This window comes from Oryctolagus cuniculus, chromosome 6, assembly GCF_051225735.1.
Source record: "Oryctolagus cuniculus isolate XC-2025 breed Fujian yellow rabbit chromosome 6, ASM5122573v1, whole genome shotgun sequence".
NCBI lineage: Eukaryota > Metazoa > Chordata > Mammalia > Lagomorpha > Leporidae > Oryctolagus > Oryctolagus cuniculus.
In genome coordinates this window covers 91,962,230-91,986,243 of record NC_142872.1, presented here as the reverse complement: position 1 = coordinate 91,986,243, position 24,014 = coordinate 91,962,230, and the positions used below count along the sequence as shown (strand labels likewise).

The 24,014-nt window shown below is 40.8% G+C and overlaps 2 protein-coding genes across 7 annotated transcripts in view; one reads left to right on the top strand and one right to left on the bottom strand.

Annotated features, from left to right (window-relative positions):
* Positions 1-19,454, top strand: part of PDE7A (phosphodiesterase 7A) — a 131,382-nt gene extending 111,928 nt beyond the window's left edge. For all 6 annotated transcript variants that reach the window (XM_002710533.6, XM_008255575.5, XM_089336270.1 and 3 more), the window contains 6 exons: positions 29-160; positions 353-444; positions 2,380-2,524; positions 3,459-3,555; positions 4,178-4,258; positions 17,623-19,454. In XM_002710533.6, the coding sequence (XP_002710579.1) occupies positions 29-160; positions 353-444; positions 2,380-2,524; positions 3,459-3,555; positions 4,178-4,258; positions 17,623-17,828 (753 nt within the window). In that variant the 3' untranslated portion in view covers positions 17,829-19,454. The remainder of the gene's footprint in view (positions 1-28; positions 161-352; positions 445-2,379; positions 2,525-3,458; positions 3,556-4,177; positions 4,259-17,622) is intronic.
* MTFR1 (mitochondrial fission regulator 1) overlaps positions 1,321-24,014 on the bottom strand; it is a 98,988-nt gene continuing 76,294 nt past the window's right edge. The window contains exon 8 of the mRNA XM_089336276.1: positions 1,321-1,705. Within this exon, the coding sequence (XP_089192402.1) occupies positions 1,676-1,705 (30 nt within the window). The 3' untranslated portion in view covers positions 1,321-1,675. The remainder of the gene's footprint in view (positions 1,706-24,014) is intronic.

Genomic DNA, 24,014 nt, shown 5'->3' with positions numbered 1-24,014 from the left:
GATTAATTATTCTTTTGTCACACTTCAGCTTGCCAATTCTGTAACCCCCTGGGATATCTTGCTGAGCTTAATTGCAGCTGCCACTCATGATCTGGACCATCCAGGTGTCAATCAACCTTTCCTTATTAAAACAAACCATTACTTGGCAACTTTGTACAAGGTCAGTGCAGTTTTGTCACTCAATACTTTTCTGATTCTAGAGAAATGTGTCATGTATCAAAGGAATAAAAGTAATGGAAACAAATTCTCCATGATATGAGCATTGTAACCAGATCAGTAGTACTGACAAATAATTCTTCATGTTCAGAACTATATTTGTCATTAAGTAGTTAACAGACATACTTTTTTGTAGAATACCTCAGTCCTGGAAAATCACCACTGGAGATCTGCAGTGGGCTTGTTGAGAGAATCCGGATTATTCTCACATATGCCGTTAGAAAGCAGGTAGGTTGCATTAAGACCAACTTAACAACTATGGAAATTAAGTTAGCAAACTAATTTTATAAAGTGCTAAAAATAAAACTGTTGTGTTCAAGGGTTCTGCAGTTTTCACTTTTTGTTAAACTTATTGGAAAAAATTATCTTTTTTAAAAAATTTAGATCAAAAATTTAGTTAAGTCAGTTCTATAGTACAGTTAGTAATATTGTAGTGAATATTCACTTTTATGAAAGACCATCCATGGATTTGAATACAATAAAATTCACTATAAATACAAAATGACTCAACCATAGAGTGCTACAAGTACCACATATTTCCACTTAGTGTTCAGCTGAATAAAACCTTAAGGACTAGTTGCAAAATTAAATTGAATAGAAAGTAAACATTCTATGATTTAGAGTCCTTAAAATCTGTTTCAGGAAGCTTTCAGGCTGATAACAAACAGTATGACTTATCTTCTCAGTGGTATAGTTATGGAGTCACTTCTGGAGCTAAATAATGAATGGAAAGAACAACAGAAAGCACTAATATTTTAGAAAAAATAGTTAATCAGGATATTTAAGAGCCTAACAAAAAGTGTTATTACAAATAAGCCCAATATGATGGGAGTGAATAAAATCTCATACCACTGCCGTAATGTGACCCACAAACCAAAACCTTTACTAGGGCACACTGAGAGAAAGAAAACGCACTTTAGAGAACGTCGAAAAGACATGTAAACCATCCAAGTTGAGAAAAATGGTGAGGCGTAAAAATATGTTTGGATATTAAAATTTGAATTATACTCATTTTTCTTTCCTTTTCCCTTTCATAATTTAAAACAGCTTTATAAAAAAAATAAGTGTTTTTGTAATGGCTATAAGGAAAAAGCTGGACTTTATTTTATATTTTTTTAAATCTTTATTCATGGTTACCATTTGGAGTATGACAATACTTCTGGTAAGTGAAATCATTTCTTGCTGTAGTACAAATACAAAGATTGCTTAAACCATATAGAATTTGTATATACAGATCATGGAATTTTTTTTATTACGACAGATTAAAATGCCTGTTTCATTATTCCCTTTTCATCATGTTTTGCATTTAATGATTAACCCTGTTGAATTCTCAGATTTCAATTACAACTGAAAATAAGGAGGGCTACCTAACAGCATTCTTTCATGTTTTCTTCTTTTAGGGTTTGTTTTGTTTTCTATTCAATACTGTGAGAGTTTTCATCTGACATCACTTTACTGGTCATCCTGCAAAGATAACATTTGCTACAACCTGTTAAAACAAAAGGCAGAACTTTTTTAAGAATGCATTTCTCTTAGTTGACTTGAGACAGTTTGAAAAAATTGTATCATGTATTTGCTATTTTTATTAACATGTTACTTTTTTCCTTCTAGAAAATTTGGATATTAATATACAGATAATTGGTTTCTTGATTTGACCCTGAAAACATAGTTGAATCTGAACCACATCATATCCTTGGTGGGATCCCCAAAGGATTCCGTCAGGCATTTCAGCAAGATATCCATAGAGGCCTGGTTCAGTGGACTGTCTGAATCTTCTGCCCGTAACTCTCAGGCACCCAAAACAGAAAGCAAAGTTGTTTACCCTCAACACAAGAATTTTCCTGAAAAGAATTTTCTCAAACGCCAAACCAAAGTTATATTGATTTTTTTAAGCAAATAATTCCATTTTGGCGGATAGACTAAAGACAACTTTTATGGAATGTTAGCATATTGATGTTTCCCTACAAACTTTCTTGGTTTTAATTTTGATTATTTTAATAGTTTTTTGGGATGCATTCTTTAGAATTAAATTTTAACTCGAATGGCAGTTAGGATAACACACAGTTTTATAAAGTTTCCAAATATTAAGTCTAAACAAACCAGAGTCAAGTAACTATTTAATTTAAAGTCTTATATTTTCTCTTTGTATTTCCCCAACTCCAGGCAACAAATGGAGACTCAGATAGGTGCTCTGATACTAGCCACCGACATCAGTCGCCAGAATGAGTATCTGTCGTTGTTTAGGTCCCATTTGGATAGAGGTGACTTATGCCTGGAAGACACCAGACATAGGCATTTGGTCTTACAGGTAAACAGGGGCTTGCAAAACCTGTATTTCTTGGGTAAATCCAGTGGCTACTACAATAAAAATTAAATATTCTTTTTAAAAAAGATTATTTATTCATTTGAGAAGCAGAGTCACAGACAGAGAGAGGAAGAGACAGAGAAAAAGTTCTGCTGGTTCACTTCCAAATGGCTGCAACAGCCAGAGCTGGGCCGATCTGAAGGAAGGAGCCTGGAGCCTCTTCCAGGTCCCCCACGTGGGTACAGGGGCCCAAGGACTTGGGCCATCTTCAGCTACTTTCCCAGGCCATTAGCAGGGAGCTGGATTGGAAGTAGAGCATCCGGAACTTGAACCAGCACCCATATGGGATGCCAGGACTGCAGATGGAGACTTAACCTACTTTGCCACGGAGCCAGCCCCCAAAATAAAATATTCTGGAGCATGGTTTTTTCAGAGTGGCTACATCCTTAGGGAAAGCTGAGGAATTTAGTACATTAAGTTTTCAGAAGATCATTTGTGAATCTTTACCTACAAAGGCACCATTGCTTTTGCAATTTTCATGCTCAGGATTTCTGATGAAAACACAATTTCTGTAAATCAGTGATATAATATTCTAACAAAGTTTTACATCAAAAAAGTAGGGAAAAGAATTGGATTATTTATTTCTGGTTTATTTATTCATATCTTGTGGTTAATACAGTCCTGTGCTTGTTTTCTTGGTGTTATCAAGCATGTATAATTAGGTTTGCAGTGTTACAGCTTCATGGTCAGCATTAATGTTAAACACAGTTGGTAGATCTAGTAGCATCATGCACTTAATATAAAAAATGAATCTGTTGCAATATTTTCTTAAAGTGTTATTTCTCCTGCTATTGGAGTATACTCAGATTTATTAAACTTAGTACAATTAAGGTTTTGCCTTTTTCTCTTAACACAATTTTAATATTTTTGTTGCTAGATGGCTTTGAAATGTGCTGATATCTGTAACCCATGTCGGACCTGGGAATTAAGCAAGCAGTGGAGTGAGAAAGTAACAGAAGAATTCTTCCATCAAGGCAAGTACGGTACTGAGTGATAACTAAACTATTCAGCTCATTTTTTAGTATCATTTGCATAAAATAACCATTTATGAGAGTGTGTCAGTAGGTGTTTGGTATTTTTGGTGACAATTTAGTAATGCACATGTAGCTGATAATATATAAATTAAGCATCTGTTTTAAAAATTAGTAGTCCTCTTTGGAAGGAAGATACACACACACACACTCCAAATCAAGCTGGAAATTATTGTATAGAAAGATTTCTCTGAACTTACTACATCCTTGTCACATGTAGAGGGCAAGGCCATATGAATTTAAATCCAGATCCAAGGGTCTTTGTTTCAAGTACCTTCCTTCTAAACATCCTAAGTTTTATATTAAAATGCTGACAGAATTATGGTCTTGGGCAATACCTGGTGAAGTTTTCTACTTCCTCCATTTAAATAAAGATGTCACCATGGTAACCTTTTCTATGTGTGAGTAGGTTTAAAGTTATTTAAAGAACTTATTGAGAAGCCATTCTCTCAGAATTAAATATGTTCTTCCTAAGGAATTTACAGGTATGATGAAGATTTTAAATATATATTTAACTAATAGATGTGTTCCATATGAATAATTCTATCTGTTTTTCAATTTGTAGGAGATATAGAAAAAAAGTATCATTTGGGTGTGAGTCCACTCTGTGATCGTCAGACTGAATCTATTGCCAACATCCAGATTGGTAATTATACATATTCAGAGCTAGTTAGAAAAGTGCACTCATTTTTCATATAAAATCCTGCAATGTTCATATCTAGTTTTTAAAATAATTTAAGACATTTTACCCTTGTTTTCTCCTGTTATGACTTATAATTGACTCACAGTTAATCTTAGGAAATAAGATGTGTAACTTTGCAGAGCTGGCAGAAATACATTTGTTTCTGCTCTGTTCTGTTTTGTTATTTTTTTTTTTTAGATTTATTTATTTATTTGAAAGCTAGAGTTATACAGAGAGAGAAGAGGGAGAGACAGAGAGCGAGTGGTATTCTATCTGCTGCTTCACTCCCCAGATGGCCACAACGGCCAGAGCTGGGCCAGGCCAAAGCCAGGAGCCAGGAGCTTCTTCTGGGTCTCACTTGGACCATCTTCTTCTGCTTTCCCAGGCACAATAGCAGGGAGAAATGGAAGTGGAGCAGCCGGGACTTAAACTGGTGCCCATATGGGATGCTGGTAATGTAGGCAGGTTACAATGCCATTTCCTCTGTTGTGTTCTAATGAAAGAATACATTTTTCTCCTATGTAAGCTTCTTTCACACAATTCTTAGCCTGCCTTTTTTTTTTTAAATAACCATGGCAATTTTATTCCATAAACATGCATTAGTAGGACATATCAGAACAAGAATAAAATATTCTTGTTTTCTACACCATAATGGTTATACAGCCAGAACAAAAATACAGGAGGTGAATCTTAGAACATGATTATGAACTTACTTAGGTATCATATTCACTCTTGTTTATAAACTTTTTTACAAAACTTTTATTTAATAAATATAAATTGCGAAAGTACAACTTTTGGATTATAGCGGTTTTTCCCCCCATAATCACCCTCCCACCCGCAAACCACCCCATCTCCCACTTCCTCTCCCTTCCCATTCTTCATTAAGATTCATTTTAAATTATTTTTATATACAGAAGATCAACTTAGTATTTACTAAGTAAAAATTTCAACAGATTGCACCCACACAAAGTATAGAGTACTGTTTGAATAGTAGTTTTATCGTTAATTCGCATAGTACAACACATTAAGGACAGAGATCCTACATGAGGAGTAAGTGCACAGTGACTCCTGTTGTTGATTTAACAATTGACACTCTTGTTTATGGCATCACTAATCACCCGAGGCTCTTGTCATGAGCTGCCAAGGTTATGGAAGCCTCTTGAATTCACAAACTCCGATCTTATTTAGACAAGGCCATAGTCAAAGAGTAAGTTCTCTCCTCCCTTCAGAGAAAGGTACCTCCTTCTTTGATGGCCCGTTCTTTCCACTGGGATCTCACCAAGAGGTCTTTCATTTAGGTCATTTTTTTGCCAGAGTGTCTTGGCTTTCCATTCCTGAAAAACTCTGATGGGCATTTTAGCCAGATCCGAATGCTTAGGCCGCCATTTTAAGAGAATAAGTCAACCGACTTAGTGTGGTTGTAGTGTGAGCTCATTTCCACTGCTCCTTCCTTTCTGTCACTACCTGGTGATTAGATCCGCTGCTCGGTGTCCTGTATAGGCCTGTGGTAGTCTAGCCTCCGGTTCTCTCTCTCTCTCTCTCTTTTTGACAGGCAGAGTTAGACAGTGAGAGGGAGACAGAGAAAGGTCTTCCTTCCGTTGGTTCACCCCCCAAATGGCCGCCACGGCCGGTGCTGCGCCAATCCGATGCCAGGAGCCAGGTGCTTCCTCCTGGTCTCCCAGGTGGGTGCAGGGCCCAAGCACTTGGGCCATCCTCCACTGCCTTTCTGGGCCACAGCAGAGACTGGACTGGAAGAGGAGCAACTGGGACAGAACCAGTGCCCCAACCGGGACTAGAACCTGGGGTGCCAGCGCTGCAGGTGGAGGATTAGCCTAGAGAGCCGCGGCGCCGGCCCCAGTTCTCTCTTTACTCTTCCCCTGCATTTTTCTACAGCAGCTTAGGACCCATGATGCTTCTTCCCTCTCTCTGTCTTGGCAGTCCTAACTCAGACTTTTTTTCTTGAAGACTCAGCTTGGATGTCACCTGTTCGAGCTACCGCTTTCCACTCTCCCCCAAGCACTCTGGTCCCTCCCCTTCTGGTTGTCTGAAGCACTTGATGAGTGTCTCCGTAGCCCTGCCCTGCCCCTGTGAGCAGGAGACCCCTGAGAGTGACTTGCTGTGAACTGATGTTTGAAATAAAAAGCACATGGAGATGTTCTGTGATGAACGTACAACTTGTATAAGAAGAACTGACTAGGACTGAGAATATATTGGAGTTTGGGTGTGAACTAGGGAGTGATGGGGAAATTAAGTCAACAAGGTATAGTGGGAAGAGCTTATTGGTATTGTATAGAGCCTTTGAGGATTAGATTGAACATTGTGGAAAACTTAGGAAGATAGGTTTCTAGAAATTCAGAAGGTAGCACAGTACTGTGGCATAATTCTCTGAACGCTGTAGGGTCAGAAACTCAGAAGTACAATTTTTTTTTTCCGTTAAGATTTATTTATTTGAAAGAGTAACAGAGAAGAAGTGGGGAGAAGCACACACAGAGAGAAAGGCATCTTCATCTACTGGTTCACTCCCCAGTTGCTGGCAACAGCTAGGGCTTGGCCAGGCTGAAACCAGAAGCCTTGGAATTCTATCCGGGTCTCTCACATGGGTGGCAAGGGTCCAAGCACTCCAGCTGTCTTTTGCCGCTTTTCCAGGCATGTTAAAAGGGAGCTGAATCAGAAGCAGAGCAGCTGGAACTCGAACTGGCACTCTGATATAGGACGGTGGTATCATAAAGCAGCGGCTTAACCTGCTGCTCAGTGCCAGCCCCAGAAATGTAATTCTTTTGCAAAGACTCCTTACGTGGTAGAAAGTGGGCAATAGCTGCTTTGGCTGCAGAGAGGGGTAGGTAGAGAAAATACAGCAGAGTGGCACCAACCTGTAAGGGTATGAGGAAGCCAAGAGAGCTGACTGGCCAGGAATGCTGAGGTTAGCAGAGGGTGTTTTTCCTTTTGGTGAGGATAATTAGGCAGTTAAGAAATAGATCTGCTCTGCCTTGATTCTCCAGGAGAGAGAGGCCTGTGGGGCCAGTGCTACCAGTGTGGGATTCCCAAGTGGTGGAGCAGCTGTGCTTGTGGCACTAGTTAGTATAGAGCCCTGCTTCCACAGGGTGCTATATGACAGTGCTCATGGCCCAGGCCTGTGCATTTGTATTAGACTTCAACTGGCGGGTAACAGAGAGCCAGAAGTGATAGCCAGTTTGTCAGATACTAGGGTCAGCATCCTCAGAGATCTCAGTTAGTTGAAACATAGGAGGAATCAGACACACTGATGCATGTAAAACCTAGAGTGATAAGGTTCTGCACCAGGTGTAAATCTGCAGCTTAACCGTGGCACAGGAAAAAGACAGAGCTTTGGGAAGGAGGGCTCAACACGGTAGTGTCACAAGAAATGACTGCCAAAAAGATTGCTGTGTTCTTTGACCACAGTAATGACATTTTTCTATGTTGTTTTAACTAGAATGTAAGCTTCTTGAGGGCAGGGATCTTATTACTGCTGTATCACCCTGGAATAGTGCATACAGTAGGTTCTCAGTTAATTAAAAATAATGAAGACTAACTGCTTATAATTCCAGTGAGATTTTTATGTTGATTAAATATAATCTATATTAGTGGTTGTCTACATGGTCTTACACTGCAAAGACATTCTTGAATGTCTTTGAAAACTGTTATAGAAGCAGTGAGAGACTTCAAAGATATATTTCTCATCCTTAACAGATAAAAACTTTAGGAAGGGAGTCAGCGTTCAGCCTAGCAATAACATGCTCACGTCCCACATTCCAATGCCTGGGTTCCCATCCTTGTCCTGATCTGTTTCCTGCTAGTGCAGACCCTGAAAAGCAGCAGTGATGGCTCAAGAGATTGGGTTCCTGCTGTCCACGTGGGAGACCTGGATTGAGTTCCCAGCTCTCAGCTTTGGCCTTTGCCATTGTGGGCACTTGGGGATGTCTCTCAAACAATAAATGAAAGAATATGGGGCCAGCGCCATGGCTCAGTAGGTTAATCTTCTGCCTGTGGCGCCGGCATCCCATATGGGCACTGGTTCTAGTCCTGACTGCTCCACTTCCAATCCAGCTCTCTGCTGTGGCCTGGGAAAGCAGTAGAAAATGGCTCAAGTGCTTGGGCCCCTGCACCCGCATGGGAGACCAGGAAGAAGATCCTGGCTCCTGGTGTGGAGCAGCGCAGCTCCGGCCGTTGCAGCTATTTGGGGAGTGAACCAATGGAAGGAAGTCCTTTCTCTCTGTCTCTCCCCCTCACTGTCTGTAAGTCTACCTCTCAAATAAATAAATAAAATCTTTTAAAAAAATTTCAGGAAGGTAATGTTATTTGTTCTCAGTATATATGATTGGGTTAATAAGCTCTCTTCTAGCTAGGAGGCTTGTTTTGATTCTGTGTTCAATCCTATTTATTATTAAATCAGATTTGTATAGTGTAGGGTGCTCTGTAGCCTAAAGCTGCAAACAATACTGAAATGATTCGTTTTCTTTTTAAAAAAAAAGATTTATTTAATGATTTGAAAGAGTTACACAGAGAAGGAGAGGCAGAAAGAGAAAGAGACTGTCTTCTGTCCTCTGGTTCACTCCCCAGTTGGCTGCAACGGCTGGAGCTGTGCCAATCCGCAGCAGGGGCCCAAGAACTTGGGCCATCTTCTACTGCTTGTCCAGGTGATAGCAGAGAGCGGGATCGAAAGTGGAGCAGCCAGGACTCAAATCAGTGCCCATATGGAATGCCGGCACTGCATGTGGTTTCTTTACCCTCTATGCCACACTACTGGCCCCTGTTTTCCTTTTCTTACTATGAGTTAAGAGAGATCAATTTTATGAGTTGCTTAACGCATAAGACCCTGGCACATTATTTGATGTTAATTTTTTTTAATTTAAGCTAATCTCCCTTAATATTATTATTATTTTACTAAGTAAAGATTTCAACAGTTTCCACACACACCCACAAACTGAGAACAAGTTTTACAGTTAATTCTGATAATAAAACTCATTGAGGACAGAGGTCCTGCATGGCAAGTAAGTGCACAGTGACTCCTGTTATTAATTTAACAATTGGGGCTGGTGCTCTGGTGTACTGGGTAAAGCCACCGCCTGCAATGCCGGCATCCCATATGGGTGCCAGTTTGAGACCCAGCTACTCTACTTCCAATCCAGCTCTCTGCCATGTCCTGGGAAAGCAGTAGAAGATGGCCCAAGGCCTTGGGCCCCTGTACCAGTGTGGGAGACCTGGAAGGAGCTCCTGGCTCCTGACTTTGGATTGATGCAGCTCCAGCCATTGTGGCCATCTGGGGAGTGAGCCAGTGGATGGAAGACCTCTCTCTCTCTCTCTTTGCCTCTCCTTCTCTGTGTGTGTGTAACTGTGACTTTCAAGTAAAATAAATAATATTTTAAAGAAATTTAATTTAACAATTAACACTCTTATGTATGATGTCAGTGATCACCTAAGGCTCTTGACATGAGCTTCCATGGCTATGGAAGCCTTTTGAATCCACAATCTCCATCAATATTTAGACAAGGCCATAAGCAAAAAGGAACTTCTCTCCTCCCTTCAGAGATAAGTACATCCTTTGATAGCCACTTCTTTCCACTGGGGTCTCACTCACAGAGATCCTTCATGTAGGAAACTTTTTTGCCATGGTATCTTGGCTTTCCATGCCTGAAATGCTCTTATGGGCTTTTCAGCCAGACCAGAATGCCTTAAGGGCTAATTCTGAGGTCAGAGTGCTATTTAGAGCGATTGTCATTCTATGAGTCTGCTGTATGGACTGCTTCCCATGTTGGAACATTCTCTCCTTTTTAATTCTATCTACTATCATAACCAGACCCTTGACCTTATTTAAATGAACTCTTTAACACTTAATCCTATCTACATGATCACTTTAACCCTTAATATGATTCCTTTAACACTTAAGATGGCATTTTTACCACCCAGCTTAATGGGATTTGGGATCCCATGGCAAGTTTTTAAACTGTATTCTTAGAAGTAAGTCCGTAAGAATGTATGCAGAACTATACAGCTTTACAAACTTCCTCCTCCCTCTCTTATTCCCACCCCCATTTTTTGATGAGATCTATTTTCTTTTTTTTTTTTAAGATTTTTTATTTATTTATTTGGGAGAGTTACAGACAGTGAGAGGGAGACACAGAGAGAAAGGTCTTCCTTCCATTGGTTCACTCCCCAGATGGCCACAATGGTCGGAGCTGTGCCAATCTGAAGCCGGAGCCAGGATCTTCTTCCTGGTCTCCCACGTGGGTGCAGGGGCCCAAGCACTTGGGCCATCTTCTACTGCTTTCCCAGGCCATAGTAGAGAGCTGCATAGGAAGTGGAGCAGCCAGGACTAGAACCAGTGCCCATATGGGATGCCAGCACCACAGGCAGAGGATTAACCTGCACCACAGTGCCAGCCCCTAAGATCTATTTTGAACTGACTTTATACACATATCATTAACTCTATGTTAAGAGTTCAACAAGTAGTAGGAGGAAGAGAAAAGGAAAAAAAACAATGTTCTTTGACAGTCAAGACAAGGACCATTTCTCAAAGTATCAGTTTCACTTCTAGTGATTTTCTTTTAGGTGCTCTATTAGTTATCTCAGATCAGGAAGAACATATCGTATTTGTCCTTTGGGACTGGCTTATTTCACATAGTGTGATGTTTTCCAGATTCATCCATTTTGTTGCAAATGATTTCTTTTTTTTTTTTTTTACTGCTGGGTAGTATTCCATAGAGTACATATCCCATAATTTATCCAGTCTAAGGTTGATTGGCATGTAGGTTGATTCCATGTCTTAGATATTGTGAATTGATATCCAATAAACATGGAGGTGCAGATAATGCTTTTATTTGCTGATTTCATTTCCCTTGGGTAAATTGCCAGGAGTGGGATGGCTGGATCGTATGGTAGGTCTATATTCAGATATATGAGGTATCTGTAAACTGTCTTTCATAGTGGTTTTACCAGTTTACATTAGCAGCAAAAGTGGATTAGGGTACTTTTTCCCCTACATCTTCGTCAACTTTTTTTGCTTGTTAATTTCTGTATGAAAGCCATTCCAGCGGGGGTGAGATGAAACTTCATTTGCTTTTGATTTGCATTTCCCTGAGGGCTAAGGATCCTGAGCATTTTTTCATGTATTGGTTGGACATTTGGATTTTCTCTTTGGGAAAATGTCTGTATAAGTCCTTTGCCCATTTCTTAAACTGGTTGCTTGTTTCGTTGTGGAGTTTCTTGATCTCTTTTTATATTCTGATTATTAACTCTTTATCAGTTGCATAGTTTGCAGTAATTTCTCCCAACCTGTCTTTTGCCTTTTCACTTTCCTGAGTGTTTCTTTCGCAGTACAGAAGTTTCTCAATTTGAAGTAATCCCATTTGTCAATAATGGCTTTGATTGCCTGTGTCTCTGGGGTCTTTTCAAGAACTCTTTACCTATGCCAGTGTCTTGCAGGGTTTCCCCAATGTTCTCTAATAATTTGATGGTATCGAATTGTAGATTTAGGTCTTCAATCCATTTTGAGTGGATTTTTGTGTAAGTTGTAAGATAGGAGCCTTGCTTCTTACTGCTGCATGTGGAGATCCAGTTTCTAAGCAGCATTTGTTGAAGAGACTGTCCCTGCTCCAGGGATTGATTGTAGCTCCATTGTCAAAGATAGTTGGTTGTAGATGTTTGGATTGATCTCTGATGTTTCTGTTCTGTTTGTTGATCTTTCTATCCATTTTTGTACTAGTACCAGGCTGTTTTGATTATAACTGTCCTGTAGTTTGTCTTGAAATCTGGTATTGTGATGACTCCAGCCTTCTTTCTGTCGTATAAGATTGCTTTATCGATTTTGGGTCTCCTGTGTTTCCATATGAATTTCAACATCATTTTTTTTTTTTTTTGACAGGCAGAGTTAGACAGAGAGAGAGAGAGAGACAGATAGAAAGGTCTTCCTTTTTTTTGTTGGTTCACCCCCTAAATGGCCACCACGGTCAGCGTGCTGCGGCCAGCGATCTGCAGTCAGGAGCCAGGTGCTTCCTCCTGGTCTCTCATGCGGGTGCAGGGCCCAAGGACTTGGGCCATCCTCCACTGCCCTCCTGGGCCACAGCAGAGAACTGGACTGGAAGAGGAGCAACCGGGACAGAATCTGGTGCCCCAACCGGGACTAGAACCCGTGGTGCCAGCACTGCAGGCGGAGGATTAGCCTAGTGAGCCACGGCGCCGGCCTCAGCATCATTTTTTCTATATCTGAGAAGAATGTTCTTGGTATTATGATTGTTATCACACTGAATCTGTATCTTGCTTTTGGTAGTATGGACATTTTGATGATATTGATTCTTCCAATCCATGAACATGGAAGATTTTTTTCCATTTTTTGGTATCTTCTTCTATTGCTTTCTTTAATGTTTTGTAATTCTCATTGTAAAGATCTTTGAAATCCTTGGTTCAGTTTATTTCAAGGTATTTGATTGTTTTTATAGCTAATGTGACTGGGATTGATCTTAGAAGTTCTTTCTCAGCCATGGCATTGTCTGTGTACAGAGGCTGTTGTTTTTTGTGTGATGATTTTATATCTTGCTACTTTACCAAACTCTTCTATGAGTTCCAATAGTCCCTTGGTGAAGTCTTTTGGATCCTCTGTGTATAGATTCATGTCATCTGCAAATAGGGATAGTTTGACTTCCTCTTTCCTGATTTGAATCCTTTTTTCAATTCTTTTTCTTGTCTAGTGATTCTGGCTAAAACTTCCAGGACTATATTGAATAGCAATGATAAGAGTGGGCATCCTTGTCTGGTACCGTATCTCATTGGGAATGCTTCCAACATTTCCCCATTCAATATGATGCTGGCCATGGGTTTGTCATAAATTACCCTAATTGTGTTGAGGAATGTTCCTTCAGTACCCAGTTTGCTTAGAGTTTTCATCATGAATAGGTACTGTATTTTATCAAATGCTTTCTCTGCATCTACTGAGATAATCATATGGTTTTTGTTCTTCAGTTTGTTAATGTGATCTATCCCATTGATTGATTGGTGAATGATCTTTCTGATGTGTTGTTGGATTCGATTGGCCAGAATTTTGTTGAGGATTTTTGCGTTGATGTTCATCATACATGCAAACTGGGAAATTGGTCTGTAGTTCTCTTTCTCTGTTGCATCTTTTCCAGGTTTAGGAATTAAGGGGATGCTGGCTTCATTGAAAGAATTTGAGATGATTCCCTACCTTTTAGTATTTTGAATAGCTTGAGAAGAATTATAATTCTTTAAATGTCTGGTAGAATTCAGCAGTAAAGCCATCTGGTCCTGAGCTTTTCCTTTTTGGGAGGGTCTTTATCACTGATTCAAATTCCATCTTGGTAATGGGCCTGTTTAGGTTTTCTATGTCTTCATGGCTCAATTTAGGTAGGCTGTATGTGTCCAGGAATCTATCCATTTCTTCTAGGTTTCCCAGTTTGTTGGCATACAGCTCTTTTTAGTAATTTCTGATGATTCTCTTTATTTCTGTAGTGTCTGTTGTTACATTTCCTTTTTCATCTCCAATTTTATTGATTTGAGTCTTCTCCCTTTTTTTGGTTAGTTGGGCCAATAGTTGTCAATTTTGTTTATTTTTTTCAAAAAAACAGCTCTTCATTTTGCTGATCTTTTGTGTTTTATTTCTGTTTCAATTTTGGTTATTCTCTAATTATTTCTTTTATCCTACTAGTTTTGGGTTTATTGGCTGTTATTTTTCTAGATCTTTGAGATGCATTGATAGCTTATTTATTTGTCCAATTTCTTGAAGTAGGTACCAACTGCTATAAACTTTCCTCTCAACACTGCTTTTCCTGTACCCCATAAATTTTGCTATGTTGCTTTTTTCTTTGTGTCTTTGTGATTTAGTGGGACGTCTATACTTTTAGTGAGTTCCAAGAGGTGTGTGCTGGATGTGGCTTGGTTGCTATCTTCAGTATTCCAGGGTGGAGCGGGTATCCAATGTAAGGCTCCCATAGGGCTTTGTAGCTTTCCTCTGGTTTTTTGGTTAGAGGGGGTTGTTCACTTCTGCTGATATAACCTACCCTTTTCCTCACAGTTGTGGGATGCCCCTGTGTTAGTCTCTGGTGTGTTCAGGGTTATATCGCCCTGTTTAACGAACTGCACTTCTAATCTTTGGAGATTTTCTTGTGGTGAGGTTTCCTTTTTTTTTTGTTTTGTTTTTTGTTTTCTTTTTTTAAATTTATTTTTATGTAGTAAATATAAAATTTCAAAGTACAGCTAATGGATTACAATGGCTCTCCCCCCTCACAATTTCCCTCCCACTCACATCCCTCCCATCTCCTGCTCCCTCTCCCATTCCATTCACATCAAGATTCATTTTCAATTATCTTTATATACAGAAGATCAATTCAGTATATATTAAGTAAAGATTTCATCAGTTTGTACCTACACAGAAACACAAAGTGTAAAATACTGTTTCAGTACTAGTTATAGCATTACTTCACATTGGACAACACATTAAGGACAGATCCCACATGAGAAGTAAGTACGCAGTGACTCCTGTTGTTGACTTAACAATTTGACACTCTTGTTTATGGTGTCAGTAATCTCCCTAGGCTCTAGTCATGAGTTGCCAAGGCTATGGAAGCCTTTTGAGTTTGCCGACTTCGATCTTATTCTGACAGGGTCATAGTCAAAGTGGAAGTTCTCTCCTCCCTTCAGAGAAAGGTACCTCCTTCTTTGATGGCCCCGTTCTTTCCACTGGGATCTCACTCGCAGAGATCTTCCATTTAGGTCTTATTTTTTTTTTCCCCCAGGGTGTCTTGGCTTTCCATGCCTAAAATACTCTCATGGGCTCTTCAGCCATATCCAAATGCCTTAAGGGCTGATTCTGAGGCCAGAGTGCTGTTTAGGACATCTGCCATTCTATGAGTCTACTGTGTATCCCGCTTCCCATGATGGATCGTTCTCTCCCTTTTTGATTCTGTCAGCTATTATTAGCAGACACTAGTCTTGTTTGTGTGATCCCTTTGACTCTTAGACCTATCAGTGTGATCAATTGTGAACTGAAATTGATCACTTGGACTAGTGAGGTGGCATTGGTGCATGCCACCTTGATGGGATTGTATTGGGATTCCCTGGCATGATTCTAACTCCACCATTTGGGGCAAGTCCGATTGAGCATGTCCCAAATTGTACATCTCCTCCCTCCCTTATTCCCACTCTTATATTTAACAGGGATCACTTTTCAGTTAAAATTTAAACACCTAAGAATAATTGTGTGTTAATCACAGAGTTCAACCAATAGTACTAGAACAAAGCAGAGAGAAATTACTAAAATGGATAAAGTATTACATTGTACATCAACAGTCAGGACAAGAGCTGATCAAGTCACTGTTTCTCATAGTGTCCATTTCACTTCAACAGGTTTCCCCTTTGGTGCTCAGTTAGTTGTTGCCAATCAGGGAGAACATATGATATTTGTCCCTTTGGGACTGGCTTAATTCACTCAGCATAATGTTTTCCAGATTCCTCAATCTTGTTGCAGATGACCGGATTTCGTTGTTTTTGACTGCTGTATAGTATTCTATAGAGTACATGTCCCATAATTTCTTTATCCAGTCTACTGTTGATGGGCATTTGGGTTCTTAGCTATTGTGAATTGAGCTGCAATAAACATTAATGTGCAGACAGCTTGTTTGTTTGCCAGTTTCATTTCCTTTGGGTAAATTCCAAGGAGTGGGATGGCTGGGTTATATTTAGGCTTCTGAGGAATCTCCAGACTGACTTCCATAGTGGCTTAACCAGTTTGCATTTCCACTAACAGTGGGTTAGTGTCCCTTTTTCCCCACATCCTCGCCAGCATCTATTGTTGGTAGATTTCTCAATGTGAGCCATTCTAACCGGGGTGAGGTTTCCTTCTGTTATGAGCTGCTATGTGTCTGTGCATTCCAAGTGAAAGCACAGAGCCCTACCTTCTGTAGCCTGGCTCACTTCTCACTGGTGGGTGGGGCGGCTTGAGTTTCCAGTACTCAGGACTTCTCCTTGTGTACAGCTTGCTTGGTGGGGAAGAAATTCTTCTGAAATGTTGTGGTCCTTGTTCCTGGGTGGGAAGTATGTTGAGGTGACCCCTGCCCCATGATTGATGGGGGTGTGTGTGAGAGGCAAAGTCTTCAACCCCCTGCTTACATTTGAAAATGTAAACAAACAAAATGGCCCCTCCCAGCCAGCTGCAGGTTTAGGTGGGGGAAGGTGTGAGGAGGGAGGTGGGTAGGGAGGTGCCTGACCTCTGTTCCTCTATGCCTTCTCTTTTTTTCCTGCGTGGAACTTCCAGAGCAGTGTGCCAAGCTTTCCTGCTGCTATGTGCTGCTTCGATTTCCTCTCTCACCCGGCCTGCTACTGGCTGGTGCCAACCTCCCCAGTCCGAGTCTCCTCCACTTCCCTTGCCTATTTGCTCTTTTGGTGTGAACCTTCCCAGTCTCTGTTGCTCTCCTGGGCTTCCCATCGAGAATTTCCCACGGCTCTATCTTCAGTGTGAATCTTCACTCCTTTTTCTATTTTGCCCCGTGTGACTCAGATTATCCTGTTGCTATACTGCCATCTTTCTCCCTCTCCCGTTATTTTTAACTAATTCTTATCATGAGTTTGGCTTTATACATTCTGAGTTCTTTATAAATGGCAGATCACCAGTCATGGGCCAGTGTGCAGATTCTCCTTCCCTGAGGGGTTGTGCAGCAGTAAACAACCACCAGCTTCACTTCAGCTCAGGGCTCCTCAACCTCGCCCGGGAGGAGACCCTGCTCTGGCCTCCAGTTGTCTCACTGCAACTGTCGCTTGAATTGTGTGAGGCCCTGCTGTCCCCAGAGCTGCATGTGCTGTTGTACAGCTGAGAGAGAAATAACCAGACGAGATCTGATAGCTTTGTCAGCTCATGTTTACCTAAAATTCCATCAGGTTACTTAAGAAGTAAGATGTTCACACACACACACACACACACACACACACACACAGTTGTGCACCACCGCCTGTAACACCTACATCCAGTATCGGAGTGCAGGTTCCAAGCTTGGTTGCTCCACTTCTGATCCTGCTAGTGTGGCTGGGAAAGCAGTGAAAGATGGTCCAAGTGCTTGGGCTCCCGCACACACCTGGGAGATCCAGATGGCATTCCAGGCACCTGGCTTCAGCCTGGCTGTTTGTGGCCATTTGGGGATTGAACCAGTGGATGGAAGATCTCTGTCTCTCCCTCTCTGTCACTCTTCCTTTCAGATAAATTTAAAAGTTTCAAATCCTTGAAAAATAAGATTCAGGTAATATTGAAATAGTACTTAAGATTAACACTGTAAGATACATTAATAGCTTTTCTCTCTTATTTCCTCAAGGTTTTATGACTTACCTAGTGGAGCCTTTATTTACAGAATGGGCCAGGTTTTCGAACACAAGGCTGTCCCAGACTATGCTTGGCCACGTGGGGCTGAATAAAGCCAGCTGGAAGGGACTGCAGAGGGAACAGTCCAGCAGTGAGGACACTGATGCTGCATTTGAGTTGAACTCACAGTTATTACCTCAGGAAAATCGGTTATCTTAACCCCAGAACCAGAGGGACAAACTGCCTCCTGGAGGTTTCTATAAATGTGAAATGGGGTCTTGAGGTGAGAGAACTTACTCTTGACTGCCAAGGTTTCCAAGTGAATGATGCCAGCATTATTTATTTCCAAGACTTCCTCTGTTGGATCATTTAAGCCCACTTTTTAATTATGAGACCTGAACCCACAGCAATATGCATTGGCTTTTGTGTGAAACCTTGAATATGCAAAGCCCAGCAGGCGAGAGTACAGAAGGAGCCTGGAAGGCCGGTTTGAGGTGTGCCGCGTGGTTTTCAGAGCATTCTTCTTCAAACCCTGAAACTTGAACAGAATCTCTGAGCAGCAGTCTCTTGGAAGCTAACCAGTCTGATGGAACAGTGTGTATCTGTACCTTCCACTAAGTTCTCTCTGAGAAAACGGAAATGTGAAGTGCCCAGCCTCTGCTGCCTCCGGCAAGACTCAATGTTTACAAATCAACTCTGAAAATATTGGTTCTAAATTGCCTTGGAGCACGATTGTGAAGGAACCACTAAAAAACAAAACTTAAAGATCAAACTTTTAGACTGCAGCTCTTTCCCCCCTGGTTTGCCTTTTTTTCTTCTTTGGATGCCACCAAAGCCTCCCATTTGCTAGTTTTACTTTGTGCACTGGAAACTGAGCATTTATCATAGAAAACCGCCAAGCTTTCCCTCCAGTGCTGTTTGGCAATGCAAATTTAAAAAAAAAAAACTCTTAGTTTTTAATTTGGGGTGGGAGGGGGAGAACACCAGTGTCCTAGCTGTCCTCTGATTGTGCAGTGGAGACATTGCATGTTGTTTTCACTACTGTACACTTGACCTGCACATGCAAGAAAAAGGTGGAATGTTTAAAACACCATAATCAGCTCAGGGTATTTGCCAATCTGAAATAAAGTGGGATGGGGAAGTGTGTCCTTCAGATTAAGGGTACTAAAGTCCCTTTCGCTGCAGTGAGAGGTATGTTGTGTGTGGATGTGTGGGCGTGTGTTTGCGTGCATGTTTGTGTGTGTATGACTGTGCATGTGTTATGTTTACCCATGTGGGAAAGGATTGGAAATGTAAGCTTTTATTTATTCTTGTAGAATGTGACATAATGAGCAGCCACACTTGGGGGAGGGGAAGGTAGGTAAGCTGTAACAGATTGCTCCAGTTGCCTTAAACTATGCACAAAGCTAAGTGACCAAACTTTTCGTTTTGATTTGAAAAAAAAAAAAAAAAAAAAGTGCATTGTTTTCTTGTCCCTCCCTTTGATGAAACGTTACCCTTGATGGGCCTTTTGATGTGAACAGATGTTTTCTAGGACAAAATCTTAAGGACTAATTTTAAACGTAAAACATTCCACTTTTGTAATTTGTTTTAAATTGTTTTATGTATAGTAAGCACAACTGTAATCTAGTTTTAAAGAGAAACCGGTGCTTTCTTTTAGTTCATTTGTATTTCCCTTGTTACTGTAAAAGACTGTTTATTAATTATGTTTACAGTTTGTTGCAACAGCCATTTTCTTGGGAGAAAGCTTGAGTGTAAAGCCATTTGTAAAAGGCTTTGCCATACTCATTTTAATATGTGCCTGTTGCTGTTAACTTTTGATGAATAAAAACCTATCTTTTCACATTTTTATCTTTGATATTTACATTGTAACTCAGTCCTTTGGAATTCACAATACTAAATGACTAGGAAGTCAGACTTAGCTTCTCGGCTCTTGCATTCGCTCAGCAGAGGCTTACTCAGTTGGAGCTGTGTGCAGGCACCATCCTAAGAGGTCATCTGCCATTATCTATCTGCACCTTGCGGTGTGCAGGCTGAGGCCCGCCCTATTGCATGGTTTGCTGAATGCTGACTGATGCAGCGGTGGAAGCCAGCTGTGAGCCAGGGCTCTTGAGTCCACAACATTTTCTTCCCACAGTTCGGAACTGCAGAAGACATCAGCACTCTTGTAAGTACTAAAATACTAGTTGTATTTATGTCTCTCATTGGCCATTTTAAAATAAAGCAGTAAGAAATGGCGCCTTATTCTGCTTGTTTGATAACCAGTGTAAAAAAGGTACTCCTGGGCCTCCCCCAGGTCTTTCCACATCCAATTCATTAGAAGGTATATTGAGCCGATTTTGAAGTCAAATGTATCGTTGTTTGTATAGAAGAGTGAAGTCCAATAGAAATATTATGGTAGCCACAGAAACAATTTTCAATTTTCTAGTAGCCAATTTAGATGGAATATTTAATATTTATTCTCATGTAACCAAAACATTTTACCATTTGAAAACATGTAGCCAATATAACAACTGAGATGTTTTGCCTTTTTTTTTTGGCACTAAGTCTTTGACATATAACATGTATTTTATATTTGTAGCACATCTCAATTTATGCTATGCCACGTTTCAGGTGCCCAGTGTTCACGTGTAGCTAATGGCTACTGTTCTAGATGAGGTGGGTAGAGACCTGAGGTAGCAGAGTGGAGTGTTACCTGGGGAAGGTCAACTGGCTGCTAACATGAAGTGACATCACTGGGCAGGTTTGATTTATCAGAGAATGATAATGATCTTACAAACTCACAGACCTAGTTTGTCAGTACAGGGAGAGGAACCATCATCTCATGGCCCACCACGCAAATCAGTCTCACAGTAATTGATATTTTAAAAGTAGTAGCAGCATTTTAATTTACAGTGAGACATGTGACTAAGACATGTAACTATCAGTCATCCCCTCCCTTTAGGCCAGTCTTTGGAAGCCAAATTATCATCAGCCAGTTACTTGGTGAGCATGGATTCTGAGCAAAGGAAGCAAGTTACCTCACGCATCCATCCATCCATCTCCCTGGGGGGATATGCCTGGTGAAATTCATATTTGTGGACCAGGGTTCCCTCCTGCCCTGGAAGATGCTACAGATTCTCTGTCAGTGGTTACTTCTGAATGGCAGATTCATGAGCTACACTGTCCTCAGCCTTGCTTCAGTGCAGCCTGCCCTGGGCTCCTTTCTGCTTGTATGGGACTGCCTATTGCCTATTTCTCTGATCCATGTGTGTGTGTTCGAGTTATTACTCAAAGCATGATCTTGTTATTTCCACTTCCTCAGGGGAACAGTTCAGTGTTCCTGCCAGCATATTAAATAAACCCACTGAAAAACTGTGTTGTTACATATATGTGAAAACCACCTGTAGCCTTGTTGCTTAAATACAACCTGTATTCCTTGAACACTGATTTTTTACAAAAATTTGAGATATTTAGATGACATATAAAAATGTAAGTGGGGAACTTCAAAATTTGTGGAAAATAGAATTGTTTATTTTGGTACAAAAAAAAGATGTACATCCATGGAGGTCTTCAAAAGATTCATGGAAAATGTGTATTATGAAGAAACTATGGATTTCAAGGCTTCTGTACCAAATTTACCTCTTAATCCCATTCTTCCACAAACTTTCTGAAGTGTCCTTGTATTATTATGGAACAGAATGCATAATCTACATAAATTTTCAAGATAAAAGAGGAGATTCCACAGCTTTATAGCTGTCCTCTGGGCCCAGCACTGCAGTAGTGAGGGAGTCCGCACTCCTAGGAGTAAAATGTCCTTGGGAGAAACCCTTGACAAGTCTTTGCTTAATTAAATACATATATCTATATAAATATGTATATATATATATAGTTTCTGGTCAAAATTTGTACATGTGATGGCTTGTAATGACCATTTTATATAAAAGAATTAAAATTTTATGTCCTTTGCAAACTTGAAACATATTTGTACATGAAGTACAGGGAAAGATTCCAAAAATATTGGCTTTTATTAAGCTTTCTAAATTTTTTAAAGATTTATTTATTTATTTGGAAGGCAGAGGCAGAGAGAAAGAGAGATCCGCTGGTTCATTCCCTAAATGGTTGCAACAGCTGGAGCTGTGCCGATCTGAAGCCAGGAGCCCAGGAGCTTCTTCTGGGTCTCCCATGTGGGTGCAGGGGCCCAAGGACTTGGGCCATCTTCTACTGCTTTCCCAGGCCATAGCAGAGAGCTGGATTGGAAGTGCAGCAGCTGGGTCTCAAACTGGTGCCCATATGGGATACTGGCATTTCAGGTGGCGGCTTTACCCACTACGCCACAGCACCAGCCCCAACTTTATTTTCATAAAACTTTAAAAACATTCACATTACAGGTTTCCAATGTTTTTCAGGACATAAATAAATGCCAATTAAGAAAATATACAGTGACCACAAAGTGAGTATGTTTTCAGTATTACTTTGAAAGAAATGTCAGCACAGCATCAGCATACATTTGGAACAAAGTGGTATTGACTTGTGCCAGACTTAGTATGCAGCCACTCCTTCACCAGGGACCTGCAGGTGACCTGTGTCATTGAGAGGACCCCAAGGGTCAATGGTCTGTAGGTGGGACAGCCACTGGAGCCCTCACAATGGATCTCCTCGTTCCTGTGATCAACACAGGGCTGGCATAAATTGGGCCATCAATAAATGTTTGCTGAACAAACTAACTTGAATTTAATGTGTTTCAGTTTTTCAGTAGGAGAAATTTTATCAAAGCTGGTTTGTCTTTGCGGAAGTCATGTGGTAAGCAGTATCTGAGTTCCTGTTGTGTGCAGAACATGGCACTGGATGTAAGAAAAGTGGTATTAAAAATTACACAGCATGGTTTATCAAAATGGGTGACTGTGTACAGACTTTCATAATAGGTTTCCATAAGTGTACAAAATGAGTAATGTGTTGGGGTGTTACTTAGGAGGGTGGTTTCATTTAGTGATTAAAATAATCTCATAATTTTTTATCATTAGTAATGTGAAAATGATTTGATTCTAATGTAGAGTTTTAAATGTTCAATATGAAACTCAGTGTAGTAGTATGGTGATGGTAACAGACTTCCATTCCTGTATTGGAACTACAACAATTATTTTTAAGCTCTAATTTGAAATTTTTTTTAAAAAAGACAGATTTGAAGTATTTTTGTATTGCTGAGCCATGACAAGTCCAGGCAACTGTGATGATATTCCGAGGTAAGTTCCCTCATCTTATCTGCAATTTATAAAAGTTCCATATGAAGACAGACTTTCTGAAGGCAATATTGTGAAGGAATGTCTTAGTGCGGTCAGTTGCTATCACAAAGTACCACAGACTGGGCGACTTAGAAGCAATACATTTCTCATACCGAGAATGCTCTGGTTCTTGTGAAGGCTGCTTTCCAGGATCAGACTTGGCGACTTCTGGTTCTACCCTCATGTAGACAGGGTAGAGGGCCAGCTCTCTCCCTCTCATAAGACCACCAGTCCCATCATGGGATCACCACCCTGACCTTAATTTACCTCCCAAAGGCACCACTTCCTAATACCATCCTGTTGAGGGGCAGGGGATGGAAATGGGTAGTACACGAACGTGAACTTATGCATACCGCCCAAAGTTCCTAGTGAACACCTGCAGAAAACAACTCTGCAGTTTGCACCTTGGAGTCATTGCAAGCTAGCAGTCGGGTGTTTCCGTCAGAGGGCTGAGACTGATTCCTTCAAGTTCTTTCCACTCTGATCAGGATTCACGTGCATGACAGAACCCTTGTGAGTCAGGGCTGTAGGAAGGAGAACCTGGCATCTAATGTGAGATGGCCCCTCTTACTGCATCTGGGCGTTCTTTTACCCTCCTCCTCCTCTTCCCATTTCTTCTCTACCTAGCAGTTTTTGCTCAGGAAGGCAATATATGTGCAATTTTTAAAGCATTGTCTCAACACTCCGCCAGGCGTGGGCTTGGGTGCTTGGGAAAGTTACCCAGGCTCTTGAGTGGCTGCTTAGCCTGTGGCACATCACAATAAAATTATGCACTGGCACACAGTAAGTGCTCAGTGGCTGCTCTGAGTATTTGTTCTACTTCATGTCCTCATCATTGCCTTGTAGAAGCTCCTCATGGATACAGCTATACCTCAGGACATCCTTACTTGAGCTATGCACATTCTGGACAGAGAATCTGACTTGTATGGCTCATCAAGGCTGCGTCCTTGGTCACAGAGAGCTGTCTGCATTGCCAGGGTGTTCCCACTGCAGAATGGTGGGGCAGTAGATGAGGAGTATCTGAAGATTCCAAGCAATGCTTGGCACTGGGGTACTTTCTACCCTTGTTGCTAACACCAGTGTTTCAGAATGACTTCTCAACCTCAGCATGTCACCTGGTTTCCACAATGTAATTCCCTGGGGG